We start from the raw sequence: 24207 nt of genomic DNA, 5'->3' as shown, positions 1-24207 counted from the left end.
GTTGCTACAGGCTAAAACAATGCCAGAGGGCACATCAAAAAATCTAGTACTGCAGTCTATTCTCTGACCCCATTTTATTTAGCACAGATGTAGTCAATGTGCATAAGATCAGCTGTGGCTAATAGCCGTCTGGGCCAACTATTTAGTACAATGAAAAATAGCTGAAAATCGGCTAAAATGAAATTGTTTTATCTATACAATTAATGCTCTATATTTCTTTCTGAAATATGTTCCAAAGTCAGTTATGCTGCTATATGAGTGTATTATTTATTCTCTAATCGACTTTATCCGCAAGGATGTCTCCTAGCACATGACCTGTAGATGCCAGAAGTAATAAGCACTGATGGATGCAGCCTGCTGTCCACACCTCAGTTAAGTTAAATAATGGTTAGGTTAAAAAAGCACTTTTCTTCACACTTAAAAGTCAATGCACTCACCTTTTTATTTGAGGTTAAGTCCAATTCCTCAAGGTGCATGAGGTAAATATTTGCTGAGCATTTAAAATGTTTTCCATGAATCAAAACGCGCTGGAACACTACAATCACTAATGGCTCACCATCTTTCATCTCTGTCACAGGCAATGCAATTTCAGGAACTGCACAGCACATCAAGAGCAAAGTGTTTATCGAAGGATGTCTTTTCTCCTCCCTCTATTCCCCTTGTGGTTCTACAAGTGTCTAGATTTATTTGATATGTATGCTTGTTGCCACTCCATTTTCTGCTTATCTGAACATAAAACAGGTGACGTGAAATTCATACCGTCCAAACCTATCATTATTTGTGCAAGGCTTCAGTTGGAAATATTTAGGGGGAAAAGCAAAATGAGATATGGAAGGAAAAAGATTAGAGAAAGTGGAAAACCTGAATACTTGTGGTATGGCATGGAGCTACTGTGTGGTTTTTGGAATTTAGTTCTTGTTGTGCATTAAAAAAAAAAAAAATTCTCTATTTTACAGAAGAAGAGGTAAGTAAAATGCATTTGTGGGGGAACAAATGAGTATCCATTAGTAGATGCAGTTTTATGCGTGGACAAATTCCACTTCAGCCATAGGCAGTCTCCTTTCTAGTCGTAGTGTCCTATTATAACCTTAGTTTAATGGGCAGCTAGGTGCAGCTCCAGGATCAGAGCATGAATATGTCTTATCTTACTCCCTTTTCCCATATAGCTTTGCAAGACAAATTATCTACATGATCCATCTTTTATTTAGCTATTTAGATGTAGCTTCTTCCCCTCTGAGTGGTTTGAACCATGTGTTCAACTCAAGTTCTTCCTAAAAGCCCTTTTTCCCTATATAAAAATGCAGAAAAAGTCCTCAATACACTCTGGATGTAAGTCTGTCTTAGTCCTGGTGTCAAGTCCATCCCAGGTGAGTGCCTTAGGCTTTGCTCCACAGAATCAGCCTAGCTCCAGACCAACAGTTACATATTTGTAGCAAATAGAGCCAAAGAGCTGAAACTGAGAGAACCCCTCAGCACGTCTGGATTCTGGGAAATGCAGCTTTAAATCCCTGCGGGATCTCAGGTCATCAGGCAACAAAGGCATTACTGTCATACATCCCACCTCCTATCCATGTTAAGAAGGCTTTCTACAAGTTGTCTGTTTTGTTTTTGTTTTTGTTTTTCCTCCTCTGGAGAAACCCAAAGATTCTCCCATAGCAAAAAGGGAACACTTTCGAGAGAATGAACATTTCTGTGGAACAGAAATAACCATTTCAAAACCTCCTCTACTCTGTACATGAGTCTTGCTGATCTGAAACAAGTCCTCACTTCTGACTAAGGGTGGCTAAAAGCAAACCAAAAGTCCCTAGCAAGTAAAACTGGATGCTTTATGTCTGCTTAATGGCTGCTTTTAATATCAGATCTAAACAGTTCACACTGAAAGAAGATGGGATGCTCCTAGATCCCAAGTGCAGAGCCACATATAGAGGGAATACTGTACTCCAGCTGTCTGATAACGGCTGTGGAAAGGTTGTGGTGCCCTGTTGCTGATGTAATTGGTTTACATCTGCTCCCCGGCAGCTACTGTTTGGGGACAGGTCAACCTATGTCTGAGCGGCTACTTTTCAGTCATTACCTTGGAATTTCAGTGTCTGTTCATAGAAAGGATGGAAAAGGTCTCTCTTCACCTCCCTTTTCTCTTCTTTCTGAATACTTTTATTCCTTGCCATGTTTTTTTCCAAATAAGCTGTATAGTATTGCCTCAGACAAGGACCCACATAAATTGGCCTGGTAGAATTGAAAAGTTTTTTTAATTTGTTTGTTTTAATTCCAAAGGGTTTATGGAGTTTTGACTTCTGAAAGAAACTATCACTTTCAATATACTGATTGAAAGTCACACACTGAATAACAACTCTCTTTATAATTAGGCATGACATTTTCCACTAGAAGTGGGAGAAACAGAGATGAGCTAGAAACAGAGATTTTTTCACCAAAAAAAAAGATAGTTCTCTCTAGGCCCTGCTTTTTTGAAGAGCTCTAAGCTGTGCTGCTCCAGCCTTATTCACAGTCATCAGTTCCTGAAGCCCTTAATTATAAAAGGATGTCTGAGGGCTAATTCTAGCGCTCTTGTGCATAAGAAAATCCCATACAAAATTAAATGTGGTTTGGAATCTGCAGGGGCTGAGGGCTTTTGAAAATGATACTTTTGTGCTTCTCAATTTGCGAGGTGCTGCAGTGAAGCGACAGCTTCTTGTGTTTAGGTGGGAAGAAGACAGCACAGATCTTTCCACTGGCAACAGTTCCAGATGAAGGCAGTAGAGGTGGCATTTGTTCCACCTTGCTCTTGATTGCTAGCTAGTAGGCTTTTTTTCCAACTAAGCTGGTCATCTATAAAGTCTGTATGCAAGCCCTCTTCTAGAATGTGATTCCTCTGAGCTGCTTTAAATAATCTCATTACAAATAATACCTAAGAAGGTCTTTTTTTTTCTCCATTGACCATAATGGCAATCCTGATGACTAGCTCACATGGAAAGGTCTAACAAGTAGATATCTTAATATGTTTAGGTGAATCTCACTCTAAGGGCTGTAGTCCCTTCAGAAGTCAGGCCAGAAAAAGATCAAGATGATCCATAGAAAAGTCTACAGAGAAAATGCGTTTGAAAGGAAGGGCAGCCATGGTGATCATAAGATGGAGTAATAAGTAAACAATTTACACATCAGACTACCAAAAAAGCAGGCTGTTGCCAAAGAATAGTGAGGGAGGCAGGGTTTCCTGCTGTCAGCTTCCTGCTCCCTCCTTTGACCGAGGTAGAAGGGCAGCTGTGTACCGCGGGATGGTTTGTGAACAGAGGCTGATGAGTTACCGATGAAAAGAGTTCAAACGTCACAGCTTCCAAGCCATCTGGGCAGAGCTGCACTCCTTACATGTTACCGTGAGGGTCTTACCAGGGCAGCTAGTTTCGCTGACACCTTTTTATCCCTGTTCCTGCACTCTTAATGCTTGGGACAGAATCCGGTCATGTTTCTAATATCAACACGCTGGCAAGGCAGGACAGCACGTTAGCTGACTCATAGTGGTTGAGACACTCTGTTTTTCTTACCTCATCTTAGGGTCCATTTGTTGATATGTAGCAAGTATAAACATCCCTATAACTCTACATCAGTATCTTTTATTTCTCTGCAAATCTAGCCGAGGGTGTTTTCCTGGGGCATGAATGCAGCTGAGTGAGTTTTCCTGTCTCCCCTTGGTAGTTAGAGAAGGAACCACTGGAGTCACTATTATCAAGCTTACGGAGGAGAAAGGATCACCTATACATCGTCTTTAGGCCAACAGGCACAGATCAGCACACCTGCTCCAGGAGAAAAGGTGATGGTTAATAGTTCTCTGCCCTTTGAGGAGACCTATTTGAAGACACCTGACCCAGAGGCCAGATCAGCAGTTCTCTAAAACAATGTAGCATAAACGAGGTATAGCTTCAGGCTGTATATTTACATGATGTGGTTTAAAGTGAGGCGAATAAAATGGATGATATAAATCAAATGCTTGCGTGTTGGTCTTCCTGTATGCAATGCTATTATTTAGGTGGGCTAAACAAAGTTTTGTTTGCCTGGAGTACATTTGAGAATGACGCTTGTCTGTTGTATATGTACTGCTGAGACATGGCTGACATTACTCTCTCTTTTAAATATGTGCGTGTCTAGGAGATACCATGAGTATGTGTGTTGTATGCACGCTTGACTGGACTATCTTTTATTTTGCACTACTCAGAAAAAAAGCCAGCTATAGTTACATAGTATTACTCACCTGCCTAGCAGCAAAAATTCTCCAGCGAGTCCCAGGCGCCGCATAGCCATTAGCAGCCCTCTCACAGTCATGCCTTCGCAGAAGCAGGCGACCACTCTCGCCTTGGGCAGATGGCTCCGTAGCTTTCGCAGCAGCTTGTCAAAGCTCTGTTCACCAGCGTTGCTGTAGATCTTATAGGAGTGTGCAATGCAGATCCCTTCCTTGGCTGACATGTCTTTGAAAGCTTCCATTCCACTTTCACCATAGTTTCCTAAATGCAAATAGAAACAACATATGCACATATTAAAATCTGCAGAAGCTTTTCTTGCTTTGGAAACAATAAATAATTTAAAGGATACATAATGCATTTGCAGAGATCAGTGTGACAATCTTTATAAAATAACATTAAGATTTCAATTTATTCATCTATTTTTTAAGTCAAGATCAACAAAGCTTCTTAGGAACCTCAGTTCTGTTTAGGTACCTTGTCTCTGTTGGAATTAAAGACTGTTAGGCACCTAATACCTGCGTGTAACTGGTCATAAATGTGTACAACAGTGTACGTATAAAATGCATACTCCTTTCTAATTCTCTTTACTGAATGTGATCTGTTGCTTTGGGATTTGCTTCAAAAAATCTAAAAATAAATGTTCAGAGTGTATTTTTAGGTATAGCAGTTTGAATATAAATAAAACAAAGCAATGAGTAAGAGCCACATGACTTTGTTCATAATGCAATCTGAACACCAATAATACACTGAAAGGTAAAAGCTATCCTGTGATGTAACTTCTTCTAACAACTCAGGAGAATGTGTGGGAAAAATAAAGATTATCATTACAGAGATCACAAGATCACAGATGACCTACATGTACTTCTATTTGTTTTTGGTTTTGTTTTTTAATTAAATGTCAATCAACCCAATGAGAGAATCTTCATATTTTCTTTCCAGAAAAGCTGGCAATTAATACCAATAGATATTGTTCTTTATTCTATATCACCATAGAAAATTTCCTCCCTGACAGGCCTACAGAAAAATCACAGTGCTTAAACAGTGGGTATACTGATACCACTGACAATCATACTGACCAAGACTGTCCTTTTGCTTCCCTGTGTTCCTCCATCTGGCTTTCTAAATTTGTTTCTTGTCTTGTTTAACCAGAAGGCCTTTAAGGTAGAGACTCTTTCTTCTCCAAAATACTGTCTTAACCTCTAAACAGTATTCCACCAAAACACAAATTACTAAGACTGAGAGTGTTAGGGTAATACCGTTGCAAGGAACTGCTATTCTTTGATTATTCCTATTAATTTGAAAGCAAAAGAAACTGTGTAAGGAAAAACTTTATTTGCCTACCAGCACAAAAAATATAAAAGCACTGACAGTTCAAACGCATGTGAAGCAGTGAGAACTGAAGAGCTGACTGTCTTTGTCTTCATCTGTTTTTGTGACCTTGGACATTGGATCCACCATGCATTCAGTGTGCCCATCTATGAAATCGTCCATATTACTCTGGTGCAAGTGTTTAGAGACTGAATTATATGCAGACTCAGCACTGCATATGACTATAATAGACACTGTCTCCAGTTTGAAGATCCTACCACGTGAATAGTCAAAAGAGATAAAGATTATAAGAAAGGAAATACCATTATCTTCATTTCAAATCAGGAATGAATCACTGAGACCTTATGAGATTTCCAAATAGTACCCAACCAGAACAACAGTCTGAATGCTGCTCCCCTTAGCTAAAGGCACCAACTTTCATTTTCCTTTCTGCTGTGATTAGACCTGATGGAAAATCCACTACTATGTAAATCGTGCCTGGACAAAATGTCATAGGATTTTTAAACTCAATTGTTGCAGTGCTTCCTGGGAGCTGTAAATCAGGTTCCCAGTGTCATGTGTCGTGGTCTGAGGGCAAACTAAGTTTCCTGTGATACATCAGCATCAAGTGATTCCCACAAGACATTGAAGCAGTTCAACTAGAGGGTAAAGATGTAGTAGAGAACTCAGAACTTAGAATGAAGGAAAAATGGTAGTCAGTCACTTATATGAGGTCCTGAGGCCATCTAAATTAAAATTAAGCTATTTGACAGGAAATTCACTGTTTTGTTTAAAAGCATTCTCATTTAGGTCAATCTTGACCAACATTAAATGTTTTGTTTTGCTTTTCCTAACAGAAAGTGAAAAAATAAAAATAGAAAACCGACATATCAAACTTTGCCATGGAACATTTTGCAGAAGTTTGAAGTAAAAATGTTCCATGGTATATCACAAAGAAATTCAAATTCTGAAGCCTTCATTTTCTATGAAGAAATGCCAATGGAAAATTCCCGGTCAGGTCTAATTAACTTCCAGAACTAGAGCTCTTCAGTGTTTCAAACACTGAAACCTTTGTTTGAAAGTGTTATGAATGTACAAACTGTTACCTTGAGATCTGCTATAAAACTGAGAGTAGGTTTAATTACAATACTGAAAAACTAGTAGTTTTTGCAAGGAACATGAAGTGCATTAACTCTTTTACAGTCAAATAAATGTTACTCTGGTATAAATAACATGTTCTCATCATTTTACAAGGAAGAGAGATTTTGTGAAACCACACAGAAAGCAAAGCCTTATCTAAAACGAGAGGAAACATGCTAAAATATCAAGGACACTTAACAAAGTGCTATGCTTTTAGCATTTGGAAGAAAAACATCCTGACCTTATAAATCTGAAAGTGACTGAGTTCTCCGATGGGGAAAACTGTAGCTGCACGGCATGAGCTCAAGGGAGTCTTGATGAAAGCAGAAAGCAGCTTTGCTTCAAGATGCTCATACAAATACACCAGTGGAGCTCTTGTCATGATCACTACTGATTAAACTCTACTTAATTAATTATTCATAGTGAATTCCCTGGTTGTGCAGGAGGTTCAGTGAGGTATGTATATTTAATCCGAGCTGTACTGTGGGAATAATGAACACTCCTTGACAGAAAAAGAGTTCTTTTCTGTTAAATTCCCTTATACGTTACTCTGAGCTAACTTCCTGTGGAAAACCTGTGTGTGCATGAAGGTACAGGTACAGCATTAATAAGGAACGGCTGTAGGAAGCTGGAGAAATTGCATTACACCACATTGCTTTGCCATTTCCTTGAGGATGGATGAGAGGTTCACAGTGGGAGAGCATCTCCATGCTTTCTGTATGGCACTAGGTTCCTCATGGATATTTGATTTTTGAGCTGTGACTTTTCAGTAGTAGCAGTACCAAAACTGCCACAGCTAGAGCAAGGATAGATTTTACTCACAGGCCAATTCCCCGTTTTCAGCCAGGTCTATGACAAAAGGAGAAGAGCACAGAGCCCAACACTGAGTCTAAGAAGAGGAATTTTTAGTTTCACTTTAAATGAAAATTCTCTTCAGAAGCCCTGGACTGGAACCAAAGCGACTTGGTCTGCCAGTCCTACGGGACAAAGCTGCCTACTTTCTGGGAATCTACCCATGTAGCTATTTGGTGTCCACTTCTAAATTTAATAAAAGATCCTAAAGAAAAATTAAACAAAAAGGAAGCATTAATTTACTTTTAGTTGGCTTATTCTAATTCAGCATGAAAGCCTCACAAAACAAAGCAAAGTAAAACTGAAATGAAATGTAGTCCATTTATATTCAGCTCCTCACCCCTCACCAGACTCCTCCATGACAGGGTTTGGAAACCAGCACCTCTATATCGTGACTGGTTCTGCTGGAGGAGGTAGCACAGGACGATGGTCAGCTCTTGAAAGTTTGTCTGTTAGGGCATAATCAGAGCTGCTAACTGATGTATTTTAGAAATATATCCTGTACTTACAGCAACAACTGGGAGCTGGGTTCTTTCAAAATGCCAGCCCTAATCCTGGGTGTTGCCTACCTGCAAGTCTGGCCCTAAGCCCAGTTCAAATGCTGCTCCCATATGTCTCTGCATGTTCAAAAAAAAACATTGATTGCATCATCATCCAAAAGATTTTTCCTTGCTTCGGATTGGAATTTTGTTCTAAACTAAAGCATATGTATCCCCACCTACAGTCTAACTATAACAATCTGTTAGCTCCACTTCCAATGAATCAGTACTAGAAACTATTAAGAAGCTTAAAAAGAACAGACTGAGCTTTTTTCCAGATGAAGCTTAATATAGTACGGTACATAATAATACCTCAATCTGATAGAAAAGGGTCAGATGAACTCCAGGCTGCTCTTGCTACTTCTCTTGCCCAGCAATTGAGCCAGTTAAACTGTCTGAACATAAACTGTTAAGTTCTTATCTGTTTTACGGAGTAAAACAACAAGGATTTTAGTAAAAAGCAAAAACAAAAACAAAACACTGACTTCTGCTCTATCACACTGAAGGTTGCCAATATGGGATAATAAAGTTCCTACAGCCTAATGGAATAATGAGCAACATTTTCTCCTACCCAGTGATTTTTGGGGTGTCACACTTTTTTTCTTTTTTAATATCACAGTCTTTTTATCATTATCTGAATATGTAAAATATTATCAGATAATTGTTTGGTCTATAAGAGAATTTCAGTGAACATAGATGTGAACCAGCCTTTCAGAGAAATTTGGGATGCAAAATTGGTATAGGCAGCATGCAGCGAAAATTCACAAAGTAAAAGCGGAGGCTCAAGTGAAATTGAAGAAATGTATTATGTCATTTATTTAGTTGGTAATAATCCTACCTATCACAGAGCATATTTATTGAAGCATAAGTACTACCATCATTTTTATAGATAGGGAAGCGCAGAACAGAATAATATTTTATGCTTTATCTGAGCCACACAAAAGAGGCCAAGTCAGGTTAAAATTCTCAGTAGATGTTTTGCAAGCAGTCCAGCGAATTTAGAGCTGCATTTTTTACTAGCTTTTGTTGGCATCAATAGGATGAACTCTGCCAGAAATGCCTAAAAAAATCTAAGTAGGTGTAATGTTGAAAATGCATGTGGGAGTACTGGAAGAAATTTACGAGAGGCAACGTGCTGGCTGATTATCAAGATGATATTCCTAAAAGTCAAGGATATGAATGTGTAGAATAGTTTCCCAAATGAGAATGTTAGAAGCCTCTTTGACTGTTACACTTAAAATTAACTATGGCGAAACAACAAGAGATAAGCTGGAAACTTCAAGATATTGTCCACATTTAACAGCTGTGATTATGAGAGCCTTCTGTAGTTTAGTCATGGCTAAGAATAAGGACACAATACTTTTTTTTTTTCTTTGAGCAATTACAGAAAACAGGTTATGGCTCTGAGAAAATCATAGTCTTCCTAATGCAGTTGTTGTCTGCAAATAGAGTTGTGCAGGGTCTGATTTTTTTTTTTTTTTTCTATCAGAAAGGTGACAAGTGTCAATCTAAAAGATACAAATCAAATGAAATCAAATCAAATGTGCCTGAAATCCTGGACCTGCCTGTACGTACAAAAAAACTAAAGAACAATAATCTGTCTTCATCTCATGACAGTATTTTATTTTGATAATTTTTAATTGAGAAATTCAGTTTCTATATTATATATATACATATACATACATATATATATATGCATAAAACTTGTAAAATAAAATAAAAAATTAATTTTGAAAGTAGCCTGTTGAAATATGCCTTTTTTACAGGTTTTTCTTTCAAGAGGGATTGCGACTGGAATTAATATCATTCTTTCTTTTAATAAATCATCATTTTTCCTCAAAATAAATTCCACTTAAATGTTTCCAATGGGATCTTTTTCTTAATAATTGCTCTGAGACTGGGCTGCTCCACTTCAATTACATTGTATGCTAGACCGCAATTTCAAGGCCTCCGAGTTCTTTCTTCATAAGGTGTTCAGTCTGACAGTCTCAATTTCATGCCTTTTTTTTTTTTTTAAAGTTATATCTTTTTTTAAAACTAATCTCTACCAATCTGGAGATGAGTAGCCAAAAGCTGCTCTAGTGAAATGAAACAAATCTGAAGCGGCTTTCACCAAGCTTCATCAGCATGGCACCACTTTATATTTCTAGTGCTGTGCCTCATTTGGAGCTGCATACTGAACCAGTAACCGGGGAAGCTGCTTCTTCACAAGGTCGCTACTGAACTGTGGTATGCAGCTGAAATGGAAGACCCTTTAATCAAAATACAGCTTGTTATATGTAATTAACTGTCCTAGATGAGAGGTGGTTTCCTGCCAGGCTACAGTCTTCAGCAGGATGTGTCAACAAGATACATCTTTTGCTCCTCATGCAAAACTAAGCGATCATGTCAATGCAACGTTACTCTGAAGAAGCGACTACATGAGCAATGCAGCTGGGTAATGTTGGTTGGGCATGACGGCAGTTAGGATTCTGTTCTTACTGTCCTTACTGTCCTTAACTGTCCATATGATCATGGGCAGCTCATATATCTACCTACCTCCTTGGATGTTCATCATTTCTATGCAAACTGTAAATTCTTTGAATAGCATTTATTACTTACTAAGTGTTCATAAAACACAGATCCAAAAGGGGTGCCAAAATCACTCATGGCTTGAAAGATGAAGATAATACAATTAAAGAATCATCAATACAGAGGAACATAAATCACCACAACGTCATACCAGCTGCAAACTCAATTTCCTCTTCTGTGAACATTTTTGAGATTTTTAATTTTTTTTAGATTTGAAGACAATAAATGTTTTCAGAATCTCAAAAATATTAGTTAAACAAAAAAACCACTTCTAATCCTCTTAAAATTCAGTTCAATTCCATTCAATCTGATTGACAGAATTTATTCAAACAATCTCAAAATATTTAATTTGGATATTGATTATTTTATGGTTTAACTGTAAACCATACGTCACTTTCGATAGTTTAACTTCAAAATAAAATACATTTTTTGAATCAGGTAACCAGATGATTTTTACTTCAAAAATTATTAACTGGAATATTTTGACGTATGAAAAAATTAAACATTCTAATTTAAGAAATTAATTGATCTCTTTGTTGTGACATTTCTGAGTTTTAGCTACTAGGTATTTTCCAATAAGAAAGTTTCATGGAAAAAATTGTAGTTCAGCTCTGCTCATTAGGTCTCATTTTAAATAACCAGCATTTAAATCGTTTTAGTGAATTAAGAACACAGTATACAAAACATACAGGAACTGTAGTTAATTTAAATCTATCTGTTCGTGATCTCCTCATCTAAGAGTGCTGAGAAGAATCAGTTTGATAGTGAAGTTTCTCATCTTCTTTTGGCTACTTTGAATTAATAATTTCATTCCCCTTAAGAAAATGATGACCTAGTTCTGCAGTTTAATGCACCTCACTTCTGTTTCCTTTTAAAATTATCAAAACTATAAAAGGAAGACTCATTAAAACACTGCTGTTATCTGAGAACAGGGAACAGTCTCAAAACAACCTTTTCTGTGCATTTCCTTGAAGTTTGATCACCTTTGATCCTTTCTACTAACTGGGTACAACTAGATCTTTGTGTCCTTGTCCATGGAACGATATTAGAAATCCCCCATGATGCTAGAGTCTGCTAAAGGATTTTCAGCTTGACAGCTTTTGCTGAAACATGCAGTCATCTCTGACTGCTCTCCTTTTCAATCTGAAGAGATTAACAATTTTCTCTACTTTCTGTTTGCAAGGTAGCTGTTTCTATTCACCTAAGACATTTCCCTTAGACACCTCCTGTATCAGTTCATCATTCCATTTCCAAATGAAATCTTTAATGGAAGTAGAGTTTTTAATGACCCCAGAGATGCTCTTTCTTCTCTTTCACTTGTACGATCAGTTTAGGGTTATACTTTTGTTTTGCTTTGTTTTGTTTTTTTGGTTTTCAGACAGAAATGAGGGCCCCTGAGGCTGCTGATATTTCAACTGGCGTTTGCTCCATTCAGGAGATAAATGCTTTGTCCAAAAGCAGAAGGTTCTGCAGTGGGAAAACTATTGGTCTGTGATGGACTGCAACTACCTGCGGTTCCTGGATTGACATTTGGACCTCATCACAGTTCGTGCTTGGTCTGTTAATTATTTTATCTCTCAGTAACGATTGGCTCCTTCTGCAAGTGAACAGCTTCACGCGACCTAGAACATATCTGTGGTTTTCACTTATGTTATTAGTTCTTAACTATGCTGTGGTCTGTAGCTGTTCTTTGTTAAAATACATTTTATGTCCTATTCTGTTACACCAGTAGCTGAGTACTACCAAAGGTCATATAGCAAAAGGAAGTGTATAATTCAGATACTAGATGGACTCTGGAGGACTTGGATTAACTTCTCCTGTGTGTTTTAGTAAGTGCCCCATCTCTTCATATGTGAAAAGAAGATAAACATATTTTCCTACCAGTGGTGGTATGAGGATAAATGTACTGTAGATCAGGAGAAATTCAGATAATTACAGCAATGAGAGTGACATATTTACCCTGAATAAGGTAATAAGATGAATTAAACCTGATACGTTTGCCCCACAAAGGCTCACATTTGCTTAGTTGTAACAATAACCCCATCATGTTTATTATAACAGTCACTCTGTACATCTAACATCTTTCTAACGACAATGGCAAGGCTGCTCCTAAGAGAACTCCTTAATTTCATTATACCTGATTGTGTGCATTCATATTGAGCATATTCATTTGGGACAAGGCTGGGTTTCATGATTCTCCTGATTTGAACTCTGAGAGCAGCAAGGTCTATATTTAAAGAAATAACTGGAAGGTAGCTTGGTATCTGTTTGCATTTCCCAGGAATGCTTGTCAAAAGATTTTTAAGGGGACAGTATGAAGCTTCTTAGGACATATTAATGGTTCTTAAGGTATACCGTGTAGGACGAGATTCTTTGAGATAGTCTCATTTTAGGAAGAGGTTGGATAACTCTTTCTTATTCTTTGCAGATAATAAATATCACTTCTTAGAAGACTATTTAAAAAAACACATTTCAATATATTAGTGATACAGGTGATTTTCTGTTAGTCACTTTAATGGATATGATCAGGTAAGGAAACTACTATCCCCAACTTTTTGGACAGGGATAAGATAATAAGAGGCCAAGGGTAAAGGTAAGAGTAGAACTACACTCTCCTGAATTTCATTAAGTTACTTCCTTCAAGAAATATTTTGCGATCTTCTCAAGTGTTTTACCTCACCTCTGCCCTTTCATATTTGGACACACATGATCCAAACCCTGCTAAAATCATTGGGACTGTTTCAGATTACTTCCTTGGGCTTTGAACCGTGCCTTCACTAACTGGTCCACTGGCATTTTCTAATTCTCTACAAAGCCTATATAATGATACTGAGATCTGATTTTTAAAAAATGTGGAAACTATTAGCATTTTTATTGTTGTTTTTTAAACACAAAATTGCCAAATTCAAAACAAATTAACAAATTGTTATCATCAAAAGTGTGCCTTATCCCATGGCATATGCGAATAAAGATATACTTCCATTTCTTCCATGTAAATATTTGAATAAAAAAAATTGTAATAACTTTAAATATTTCTGCATACAAGTCAGAGTTTATTTCAAATGTATATTCTACAAGATGGAAAGCTAATGGCAAACCCAGAATCAGACTCCTAGTCATAGAAAAATAAAAATTGTAGGTAAAAGAGATACCAAAGTGTCATATAGCCTAATTACAGAATCACAGAATCACAGAATCGTTTAGGTTGGAAGGGACCTCTGGAGATCATCTCGTCCAACCTCCCTGTTCAAGCAGGGTCACCTAGAGCATAGTGCCCAGGATCACATCCAGACGGCTTTTGAATATCTCCAGGGAAGGAGACTCCACTACCTCTCTGGGCAACCTGTTCCAATGCTCAGTCACCCTCACAGTGAAGAAGTTTTTTCTCAGGTTCAGATGGAACTTCCTGTGGTTCAGTTTCTGCCCGTTGCCTCTTGTCCTGTTGCTGGGCACCACGGAGAAGAGGCTGGCCTCATCCTCTTGACACTCCCCCTTCAGATACTTGTACACGTTGATGAGATCCCCTCTCAATCTTCTCTTCTCCAGGCTGAACAGGCCCAGCTCTTGCAGTCTTTCTTCAGAGGAGAGGTGCTCCAGCCCTCTAATCATCTTGGTAGCCCTCCGCTGGACTCTCTCCAGGAGTGCCATGTCTCTCTTGTGCTGGGGAGCCCAGAACTGGACACGGGACTCCAGGGGAGGCCTCCCCAGGGCTGAGGAGAGGGACAGGATCACCTCCCTCCACCTGCTGGCAACACTCTGCCTAGTGCACCCCAGGATCCCATTGGCCTTCTTGGCCACAAGGGCACACTGCTGCCTCATGTTTAACTGGTTGTCCACCAGCACTCCCAGGTCCTTCTCTGCAGAGCTACTTTCCAACAGGTCAACCCCCAGCCTGTACTGGTGCATGGGATTATTCCTGCCTAGGTGCAGGACCTTGCACTTGCCTTTGTTGAACTTCAGGAGGTTCCTCTCCGCCCACCTCTCCAGCCTGGCCAGATCCCTCTGAAGGGCAGCACAGTCTTCTGGTGTGTTAGCCTCTCCCCCCAGGTTAGGATCATCAGCAAACTTGCTGAGGGTGCACTCTGTGCCTTCCTCCAGGTCATTGATGAATACATTGAACAAGACTGGACCCAGCACTGACCCCTGGGGGACGCCACTAGCTACAGGCCTCCAACTAGACTCTGCGCCATTCACCACAACCCTCTGAGCTCGGCCATCCAGCCAGTTCTCAAGCCACCTCACTGTCCACTCATCCAACCTACACTTCCTGAGCTTACCTAGGAGGACGTGATGGGAGACAGTGTCCAAAGCCTTGCTGAAGTCCAGGGAGACAACATCCACTGCTCTGCCCTCATCTCCCCAGCCGTCATAGAAGGCTATCACATTGGTCAAGCATGATTTCCCTTTGGTGAATCCATGCTGACTACTCCTGTTCACCTTCTTGTCCTCCAGATGCTTAGTGAGGACCTCCAGGAGGAGCTGTTCCATCACCTTTCCAGGGATGGAGGGGAGGCTGACAGGCCTGGAGTTTCCTGGCTCCTCCTTCTTGCCCTTTTGGAAGACTGGCGTGACATTGGCTTTCTTCCAGTCCTCAGGCACCTCTCCTCTTCTCCAGGACCTTTCCAAGATGATGGAGAGTGGCCTAGCGATAACATCCGCCAGCTCCCTCAGCACTCATGGGTGCATCCCATCGGGGCCCATGGATTTATGGATGTCCAGTTTGGACAAAAGATCTCTAATCTGATCCTCCTCCACCAAGGGAGAGTCCTCCTTTCTCCAGACTTCCTCTCTTGCCTCCAAGGTCTGGAATTCCTCAGGACTGGCCTTAGCAGAAAAGACTGAAGCAAAGAAGGCATTCAGCAGCTCTGCCTTCTCTGCATCCTTTGTCACCAGGGCACCTGCCCCATTCAGCAGCAGGCCCACGTTTTCCCTAGTCTTCCTTTTGCTATTGATGTATTTGAAGAAGGCCTTCTTGTTGTCCTTGACATCCCTTGCCAGATTTCATTCCAACTGGGCCTTAGCCTTCCTTGTCGCATCCCTGCACGCTCTGACAACGTCCCTGTATTCCTCCCAAGTGGCCTGTCCCCTTTTCCACATTCTGTACACTTCCTTCTTCTGCTGGAGTTTGGCCAGGAGTTCCTTGCTCATCCATGCAGGTCTCCTGCCCGCTTTGCTCGACTTCTTCCTCAGAGGGATGCACTGCTCTTGATCCTGGAGGAGGTGATGCTTGAATATTAACCAGCTCTCTTGGACCCCTCTTCCTTCTAGGGCCCTACCCCAGGAGATTCCCCTAAGTAGGTCCCTCAAGAGGCCAAAGTCAGCTCTCCTCAAGTCCAGCGTTGCAATCCTACTCATTGCCCTGCTCCCTCCTCGCAGGATCCTCAACTCCACCATCTCATGGTCACTGCAGCCAAGGCTGCCCCCCAATCTTCACCTCTCCAGCTAGACCTTCTTTGTTCGTTAGTACAAGGTCTAGCATTGCACCTCTCCTCGTTGGCGTCTCCACCACCTGAGTCAAGAAATTATCATCAATGGTTTGCAGGAACCTCTTTGACTGTTTGTGCCTAGCTGTGCTGTCTTGCCAACAGATGTCAGGGTGGTTGAAGTCTCCCATGAGAACCAGGGCCTGTGATCGTGAGGCTTCTTCCAGCTGTCTGTAGAAGGCCTCATCGATGACTTCCTCCTGGTCAGGTGGCCTGTAGTAGACCCCCACGACAGTGTCACCCATGTTACCCTGCCCTTTAATCCTTACCCATAGGCTCTCCACTTGCTCTTCATCCACCCCGAGGCAGAGCTCCGTACATTCTAGTTGCTCCCTCACATAAAGAGCAACTCCACCACCTCGCCTTCCTGGCCTGTCTTTCCTAAAAAGCACATAGCCATCCATGACAGCATCCCAGTCATGTGAACTATCCCAGCATGTCTCTGACACTGCAACGAGATCATGGCCCTGCGACCGCACACAGATCTCTAACTCTTCCTGCTTATTCCCCATGCTGCGTGCATTGGTATACAGGCATTTGAGAGAGCCAGTCAAGCACGCAGGCTTCCCAGGAGAGGTGCAAGAGGATCCTCCATAGCCATGTCCCATGCTGTCTCCCCTGGTTGCATGCACCCGCTGGAGGCATCCTGACTTAATTATCTTCCCTAGGGCAGAATAAGCTGCCCTAGGGCAAAAGAATAAGAAGTTATTAAATAATTCCACAATAGTTCTTATTTTAGAAGCTCTTTACAATGATGAAGATTGTTCCTTGGGCTATCTGTTGCAGTCTAAATGAGTCCTTTCATGAGTTTTTCCCCCCTAATTTCTAATCTGTTCTTTGTTCTTTTACAATTTAAGCCCATTATATCTCATCCTATCAAATATAAACTTTGAGAACAGATTGTCAGATTAATCTTTTCAGATGCCCTTAACAGTTTTGAATATCACCATCATGTCTCCTCTCAATTTTCTTTTTTTCTAGATTAAACAAGCCTAGTTTTTAATCTTTCCTTGATGACCTTGTTTTCTAAACTTCTTACCGTTTTTCTGGTTTTCATGCAGACAGTCTCCAGTTTCCCCACATTGCCTATCCAGGAAGCCATGCAGTTTTTGAAATGACATGAGTAGAGTGGAAGGACTACTCTGTATCTCTAAATTATATGATCTCTTTCTATACTTGCAGTGTGATACTTACATTTTTAACTATAGAATTACACTGTTAACTCAACTTCAGCTTGGGCTTCATTGCAATCTTCTAGATCTTTTTTTCTGCGGAACTGCTTCTCAGTCAACTATTCCTAGTATTTAAGCAGTAGATTATTCTGTTCTAGGGGTAGATATTTGAATTTGTTTCTGCTGAAATACATCCTAATTTTTCAGGTCGTATTTCCTTTTGGCTCAGCATAATTTGAATGTTAATTTTATCTTCCAGTGTTCTTGCAGCTTCATTCAGCTTGGTGCTACAGATTCATACTCTGCCTATCATTATGTAAATCAGTATTGGAAATATCAATTAAAATATAGTCAAGGAAGATCTCTAACAAGGCCATTCATGTCTTTCATATTAGAAAGCTAACAAGTGAGAAATAATCTTTCAATAAAGTTTTAAAATTGGTTGTGCACTTATCATAAGGAATTCTAGATCTGTCATCGTATCTCTGTAGTATGCTTTTAAGAATGCCCATGTGAGATAATCAAAAGATTTGCTGATGTTAAAATAGTGACTTATTGTTCACAAAGCATCTGAAAAGAATACTATTTTGTCCTGACATGATTTATTTTTGAAGAACACACATTGCCTTTTCTTTACACCACCAAAAGGAAATTGTCTGTTTCTTACAGACAGTAGTTTATTTGTTGCAGTGTTTTACTGAAATGTGAAATTAGGTTGGCTGAGCTCTTCTCCTACTTGCTTTTCCAAGATAGGTAGTGTTTTCCTATTTCAGTTTATTGGAACTTCACCATACACCAAAATTTCTCTAGGCTTCAACATTGTTTCAGTCAATCTCCTTAGTGCTGTAGATAAACCAGATGATTTGAGAATATATCAAAAAACTGCTGTAATCTCTGATTTCTTTAGAGTGCAATACAGGCAGAAATTAAGTACTTAAGTAAAATGCAACCTGGAAACCCTCAAGCAACCGCTGCGTAAATTTGAAAATGTCAGCATTTATCATGGCTTGCTTTCCACATTCCAGTCTCCAAGCACCTAGAGATGTCTCTCTGCCCAATAAATCTCAAATCCTGATTATTTTTTAACCATACAGATCATTTTAGCAGGAGGACTAGGGTATGGTCTCCCCTTTTGTGTATTATCTCTCTTCCATCAAAAAAAAAGTTGTTATTCCCTGATGATTATGACACTTTTCTGGAAAATGAAGGATGTATGTTTGAATATACTCAGGCTAAGGAAGGAGTGAGGCCTCACTTTTCAGTAGTTTCTGGATGCATGTTGTAATTATCAGGCTATAACATAAAGAGAGTATTCTCCTCCTCTACCCATGTCTTAAGAGAAAACAAATTTATTTTCAGGATAAGTTTCAGCCTGGGAAACCCAGTGCCCAACAGTACTTAAAACAAAGGTGGTGTGATCTGTATTTAACTTGGGTTCTCGTATAGTCTTAATATGAATATTTTCTGAATTACATCCTGAAATATCTTGCTCTATCTGTATACTATACAGACAGCTTGGGTATCTAGCACAGAACTATCCTATTACAAGGATCAGGGATCTAAAAGTATATATTTTGTAGTGCCTATTTTTGAAATAGATAGATAAATTTCTTATTACATCCAGCCTGAAATCTTTCCGGAGAATAACAGCTGAAGACACCTCCAGTGAGTAACCTTCATTTTTATCTTTCTTCCCTTTTTTTTTTTTTTTTTTGAGGGTGCAGAGTATTGTCTATGTAATCCATGACATTAAATTTATATTTATATTTGTAGGCATATAGAATAAGGTAAAATAAACTGCAAAAAGTTATATAAAGCATTGAATAAATAATCAGTTTGGGGAAATTTTTGATTTCAAATTCTTTACCTCCTAATTATAGGCTTCTTAAACATTTTCCCTGTAGGATCTAATTGACTGATACAACTGATGCAGTATCAGAGCAGCAAAGCATTCCTATAGCATATTCCTCTACTGAAAAGAAGTACTGAAAAAAAACCCTATTCTGCTTTCAGTCAACAAGAAGAACGGATAAATTAATCTAGTCTGATATAGACTGAAATGGCCAGCCTGTTTCACATGGGTAGGAAAATGTCCATCATATTACTATGAAGATATTGCTGTCCTCCACCTCCACCCAAGTGAGAAAGCAGGAGCATTACACTTGATCTCTCTTTTTTCCCTTTTGGAATTATATTTACTTTCAGTATATTTACTTTCAGTATATTTAGGAACCATGCCATATTTTTCATGGTCAAATATATTTTCTTCAGGAAGGCTCTCCTTAACCCATACCCACAGAGCACAGCGGAGCTGATGTGATATTCTAGTCAACATGACACTGCAAGTTTCAACATTGCAGGATCAGCGTTGGTATTTGGCATGGCAGATTAATGAGCACTCATAGCATTAAGGAAGAGCAACCCTGCTCATTTAACTAGATCTCCTCATTAAGCACCCTTTCAGCCACATGATTTCAAGGATACTGTTGACTCTAAAAGAAATGTGCTTTGGGTCACTACTATTGCCCTATACGCTGCCGCGTCTGCTTAGGTGCTGAAGGGAAAAACATCACCAAAATGCTTACAGACTGCAACACTACAGATAGACAGGTACAGGGTGGATTAAAAACTGAATAGAGTTATTCTGGAGCGCTAGGCTCCCACGGAAGGATGTGGAGTTTGGCCTTCTGGCCAAACAGCAGATGGTGAAATGGTCACAGGACTTAAAAATCTTTTTGATTGCGAGATACTCAAGTGAAGATAAGATGACAGCCTCATATGATGTGCTAAATGCTGTCATCTATCATATTTAGCTTCTTCATTAATGATCTAAAGATGGAGTAAACAATGTTAACGAAATTTGCAAATGACATTCAACTGGGCAATGCTGAGGATGCCAGTCAGGACACAGAAATACTGCAAAGTTTTCTAAGGATATTGTTGACTGGATAGAAAGCTGGGAAAAGACATAGGCCCACCTTTTAATACTTAAAAATGCTGCACTGGATGGAAGGATAATAACCAAGGCAGTAGAGATTGCAGAAATAAAGTCATATATAATTTTGAAATGAGATATAATTAGAAAAAAAAAAGAGAGATCTCTGAATTTTGTTTTCTTGTTTATCTTGTCTGTGCTTTGGAAAAAAGGTGATTTCTGTCACTCCAAACTATTTGCAAGAAACTGTACTTTACTGAATGTTTTCCCATGAGCCAGCAATGTACTCTTGTGGCCAAGAAGGCCAATGGGATCCTGGGGTGCATTAGGCAGAGTGTTGCCAGCAGGTGGAGGGAGGTGATCCTGTCCCTCTCCTCAGCCCTGGGGAGGCCTCCCCTGGAGTCCTGTGTCCACTTCTGGGCTCCCCAGGACAAGAGAGACATGGCACTCCTGGAGAGAGTCCAGCGGAGGGCTACCAAGATGATTAGAGGGCTGGAGCACCTCTCCTCTGAAGAAAGACTGCAAGAGCTGGGCCTGTTCAGCCTGGAGAAGAGAAGATTGAGAGGGGATCTCATCAACGTGTACAAGTATCTGAAGGGGGAGTGTCAAGAGGATGAGGCCAGCCTCTTCTCCGTGGTGCCCAGCAACAGGACAAGAGGCAACGGGCAGAAACTGAACCACAGGAAGTTCCATCTGAACCTGAGAAAAAACTTCTTCACTGTGACGGTGACTGAGCATTGGAACAGGTTGCCCAGAGAGGTAGTGGAGTCTCCTTCGCTGGAGATATTCAAAACCCGTCTGGACGTGATCCTGGGCACTATGCTCTAGGTGACCCTGCTTGAGCAGGGAGGTTGGACTAGATGATGCCCAGAGGTGCCTTCCAACCTCAACCATTCTGCACTTCTGTGATTCTATAGAAAGAAAAGCTAATTGTTGGGCCTTGATTCCCAAACTGCCAGCAATATTCTCTCATTAGGGCCTTTTCGAAGGATGTTGGCAATCCAGTCTCAGTTCCTTCTAATTGAGGACCGTGAATCTGTACCTCCCACTTGGCACCTGTCGTGGCCAATTTACCATGACACAAAGTAATTAAGGATGAGTTCTCTTAATCTCTCCAGGTGATTCCTGTCCACTTTTTTATCAGTAATAACATTTCTGCTTTGCTTCTTACTATTGGTGATGCTGAATTCTGTGATCTAGTAACCTGCCCAGAACATTTTCTGAACTGATTGCATCAACCTCATTTTCATCTTTACGCATGTTGGCTCTTATCGGCTATGAAATATGACACAGCAGGATGTTCAGTCGTAGTATGGCACAGGTCATCATGCGCATTGATATGTTAAGTATAAGAATAGAAATTCAGAATATTAAATACTATCCATTTCCTATCACAATAAGGTAAAAATGCAAATATTTTAAATATGCAATTCAAGCACAAAATAATTGTGATAACTATTCACAGAAAAAAGAAAATTTTCAAATTATAATTTCCCCTACCTAAAATAAATGTAAAAATAGCTATTAGGAATGTTGAAAGATGTGAATTAAGAACTAAGCTCCAGTTTAATGTTTGTGCAGTGTCCAGTGTGATAAGTTCCCACCATAGGAGTGGTCATAAGCATGCCTAGAGCTAGAATAGTAAGGATGTCATCACTGGTAGGATAGCAGTACTTTAACAAGGAAATGTTCAAAACATTACATTTAAAAAAAGAAATAATCAAAATTATCCTATAAAACGAAATATTCCTTTGATAAAATATTCCTCTGAAGGGTTGAAGGAAAATATTTTATTGGTCTAAAGTCTTTTTCTTTAGAGAATTTTCATTTGTTAGGGAAATCCAAAATCTTACCTTTTATTTCTGAGCTATAATTTTAAAGTTCAAAATATTACAAATTTGATTCTCAACCATTTAAGATAATTCCCAATCATCTTAATTCCAGAACAGACTTCCTTATTATAGAAGGATAGAAACTTAGTTAATATTACATCCCCTTTAGAGATATACCCAAAGAACATAATTAGGTCTAAGAAACTGCTGTAGGAGGCTTTTACTTTGCACTTTTATAGATCAGACTGAAGTCTAAACCTGCCTGGACTTAATTTATTTGTATTATACCTAAGGAATACACAGAAAGAAAAGACAGGGAATGCACTGAGATGCCAACTTTTTTTTTTCTCCTGTTCATGGCCTCCTCAAAGCCTCCTCAGAGTTTTATTGCCTTTGTTGTCTTTTCAAAATCACTAACTCCAAAGGCTCTTGCGAACCTTATAGGCCTGTTTAAATACCTGATATTGAGTTTAGTATAATTGTCCATCAGCAGTTAAGTGCTTCTTTATAAAACACTTTTTATAAAAGAGTCCCAGGGTAAATTTCAGGATGAAGAAAAAAAGAAATTAAAAAAAAAAAAACAGCCTTAATCTCTGGAATGTTTTTTAGATATTATTTAGAAAGGAATAACAATATTCTTCAAGATTCCAGCCCTAGATTAAATTCCACCTGGGCTCCATTTCAGGCATGAGATAAGGCCGAGTGTGGACGTCCTAAGGAAGTCCTTTTCGTCACATGTATACTTGGTACATTGTATTGGTGTCAGATATTCATGGAGATCATAAAAATCAAACCATACCCTCACAGTAATCAATTTTCCAATAAGTCTGACCGTGGTGCACTGTATGAGTCAGCATTTCGATGCAGCTATAACCATGGGAAATTTGTCAAACTTACTAGGGTGACACAGATGTGGAAGAGAAAAGAGGAAAGAGGAAGAGAGAAGTGTGAGGATTTAATTTTTTACTAATTACTTATCTGTCTACCACTTTAATCTACCTGCAGCAAGAATGATTCACCACCCTTTCCTACCCACTTTATTTCCCATTCTTACGATTTTTAAGCAGTTGAGAAAGCAATATTATGTTAAATATTTATGTATTTCACCTCTGTACCTTTAATTACTATTATTGCGAATATTCCCGGTATCAGATATTGCCTATCCTAGTTAAGATCTCGGCCCCACTGTGTTAAACACAACATAAAGATAGTTTAGGTGAGTCCCTTTTCTGAAATAGTAAAATTTTAATGAGGTAAGAGTGAGAATGGAAACAAGGTCACAGGAAATGACTTGCACAGTGTCAGACAGCTGATGAGTTATAAAGGAGAGAGAGATGGATTGCCCACTCTAGCACTTGTTACTGGGGATCTTAACCATCATCCTTCAGGAACTATTTGTCTTCCAGACAGTTATTTAGTTCCTGGACATGACAAATGCTTTGGTGTTGTACAACCACTCTGGATTGCATGGACATATGATTTTGGATAAACCAAATCCCCATATGCTAGTAGAGTGTATCATAAACCCATACTGACCATTACGTATGACATCCTGATTCAGTGTACAGCTGTAAAAAAGCTTTACCATACTGTTATCGACGATTCCCATGGTCCATTGTGTTTTCCATGGGTTTTAAGATCAAACTATGGAATCCTATAGCTGGGATGAGATAGTCCCTGTATTTTAATGTAATGAAGGACAGAGAATGATCAGCCATAATAGGCTTGAGTGTACATGGTTTATTGCTTTGTAAGTACCAAGGATAGGTTTCAATCACCTAACTTCAGCCTTGTAAAAAATGGACAGTTAGTCTAAGCTAATAAATCACGTATAAGGATCATCTATAGTCAGTGGAATGAGACAAGCAGGTCCAGGGACTAATTTATATATCCATCTTAAACATCTTTTTTCTAAGGTGACGTGACTAGAATTGTAGAGTGTACAATTAGATTCAATTAGCTGCCTTTCTTTCAGATATCTAAAGCATCGCATCCAAAATATGCTAAATTTATGATGTCTTCTATAAAACTTTTCAAGACACAAAGTGAATAAGTCTTTAGCTTGTGATTATTCCTCTGGAACCAGTAAAGTCTGCTCCTCTCACAAAATGAGTCCTCAAGATCCCACGCCTTCTCCTCCTGT

General features: G+C 39.4%; 1 protein-coding gene across 6 annotated transcripts in view; it reads right to left on the bottom strand.

Moving 5' to 3' along the window:
* Positions 1-24207, bottom strand: part of GRM5 (glutamate metabotropic receptor 5) — a 299978-nt gene that overhangs the window by 153125 nt on the left and 122646 nt on the right. For all 6 annotated transcript variants that reach the window (XM_009689083.2, XM_009689084.2, XM_068930536.1 and 3 more), the window contains one exon: positions 4244-4493. In XM_009689083.2, coding sequence (XP_009687378.1) covers positions 4244-4493 — 250 coding nt within the window. The remainder of the gene's footprint in view (positions 1-4243; positions 4494-24207) is intronic.

Source organism: Struthio camelus, chromosome 1 (assembly GCF_040807025.1).
Source record: "Struthio camelus isolate bStrCam1 chromosome 1, bStrCam1.hap1, whole genome shotgun sequence".
Lineage (NCBI taxonomy): Eukaryota > Metazoa > Chordata > Aves > Struthioniformes > Struthionidae > Struthio > Struthio camelus.
The sequence above is the reverse complement of the archived record's forward strand: the minus strand, read 5'-3'. Positions and strand labels throughout refer to the sequence as shown.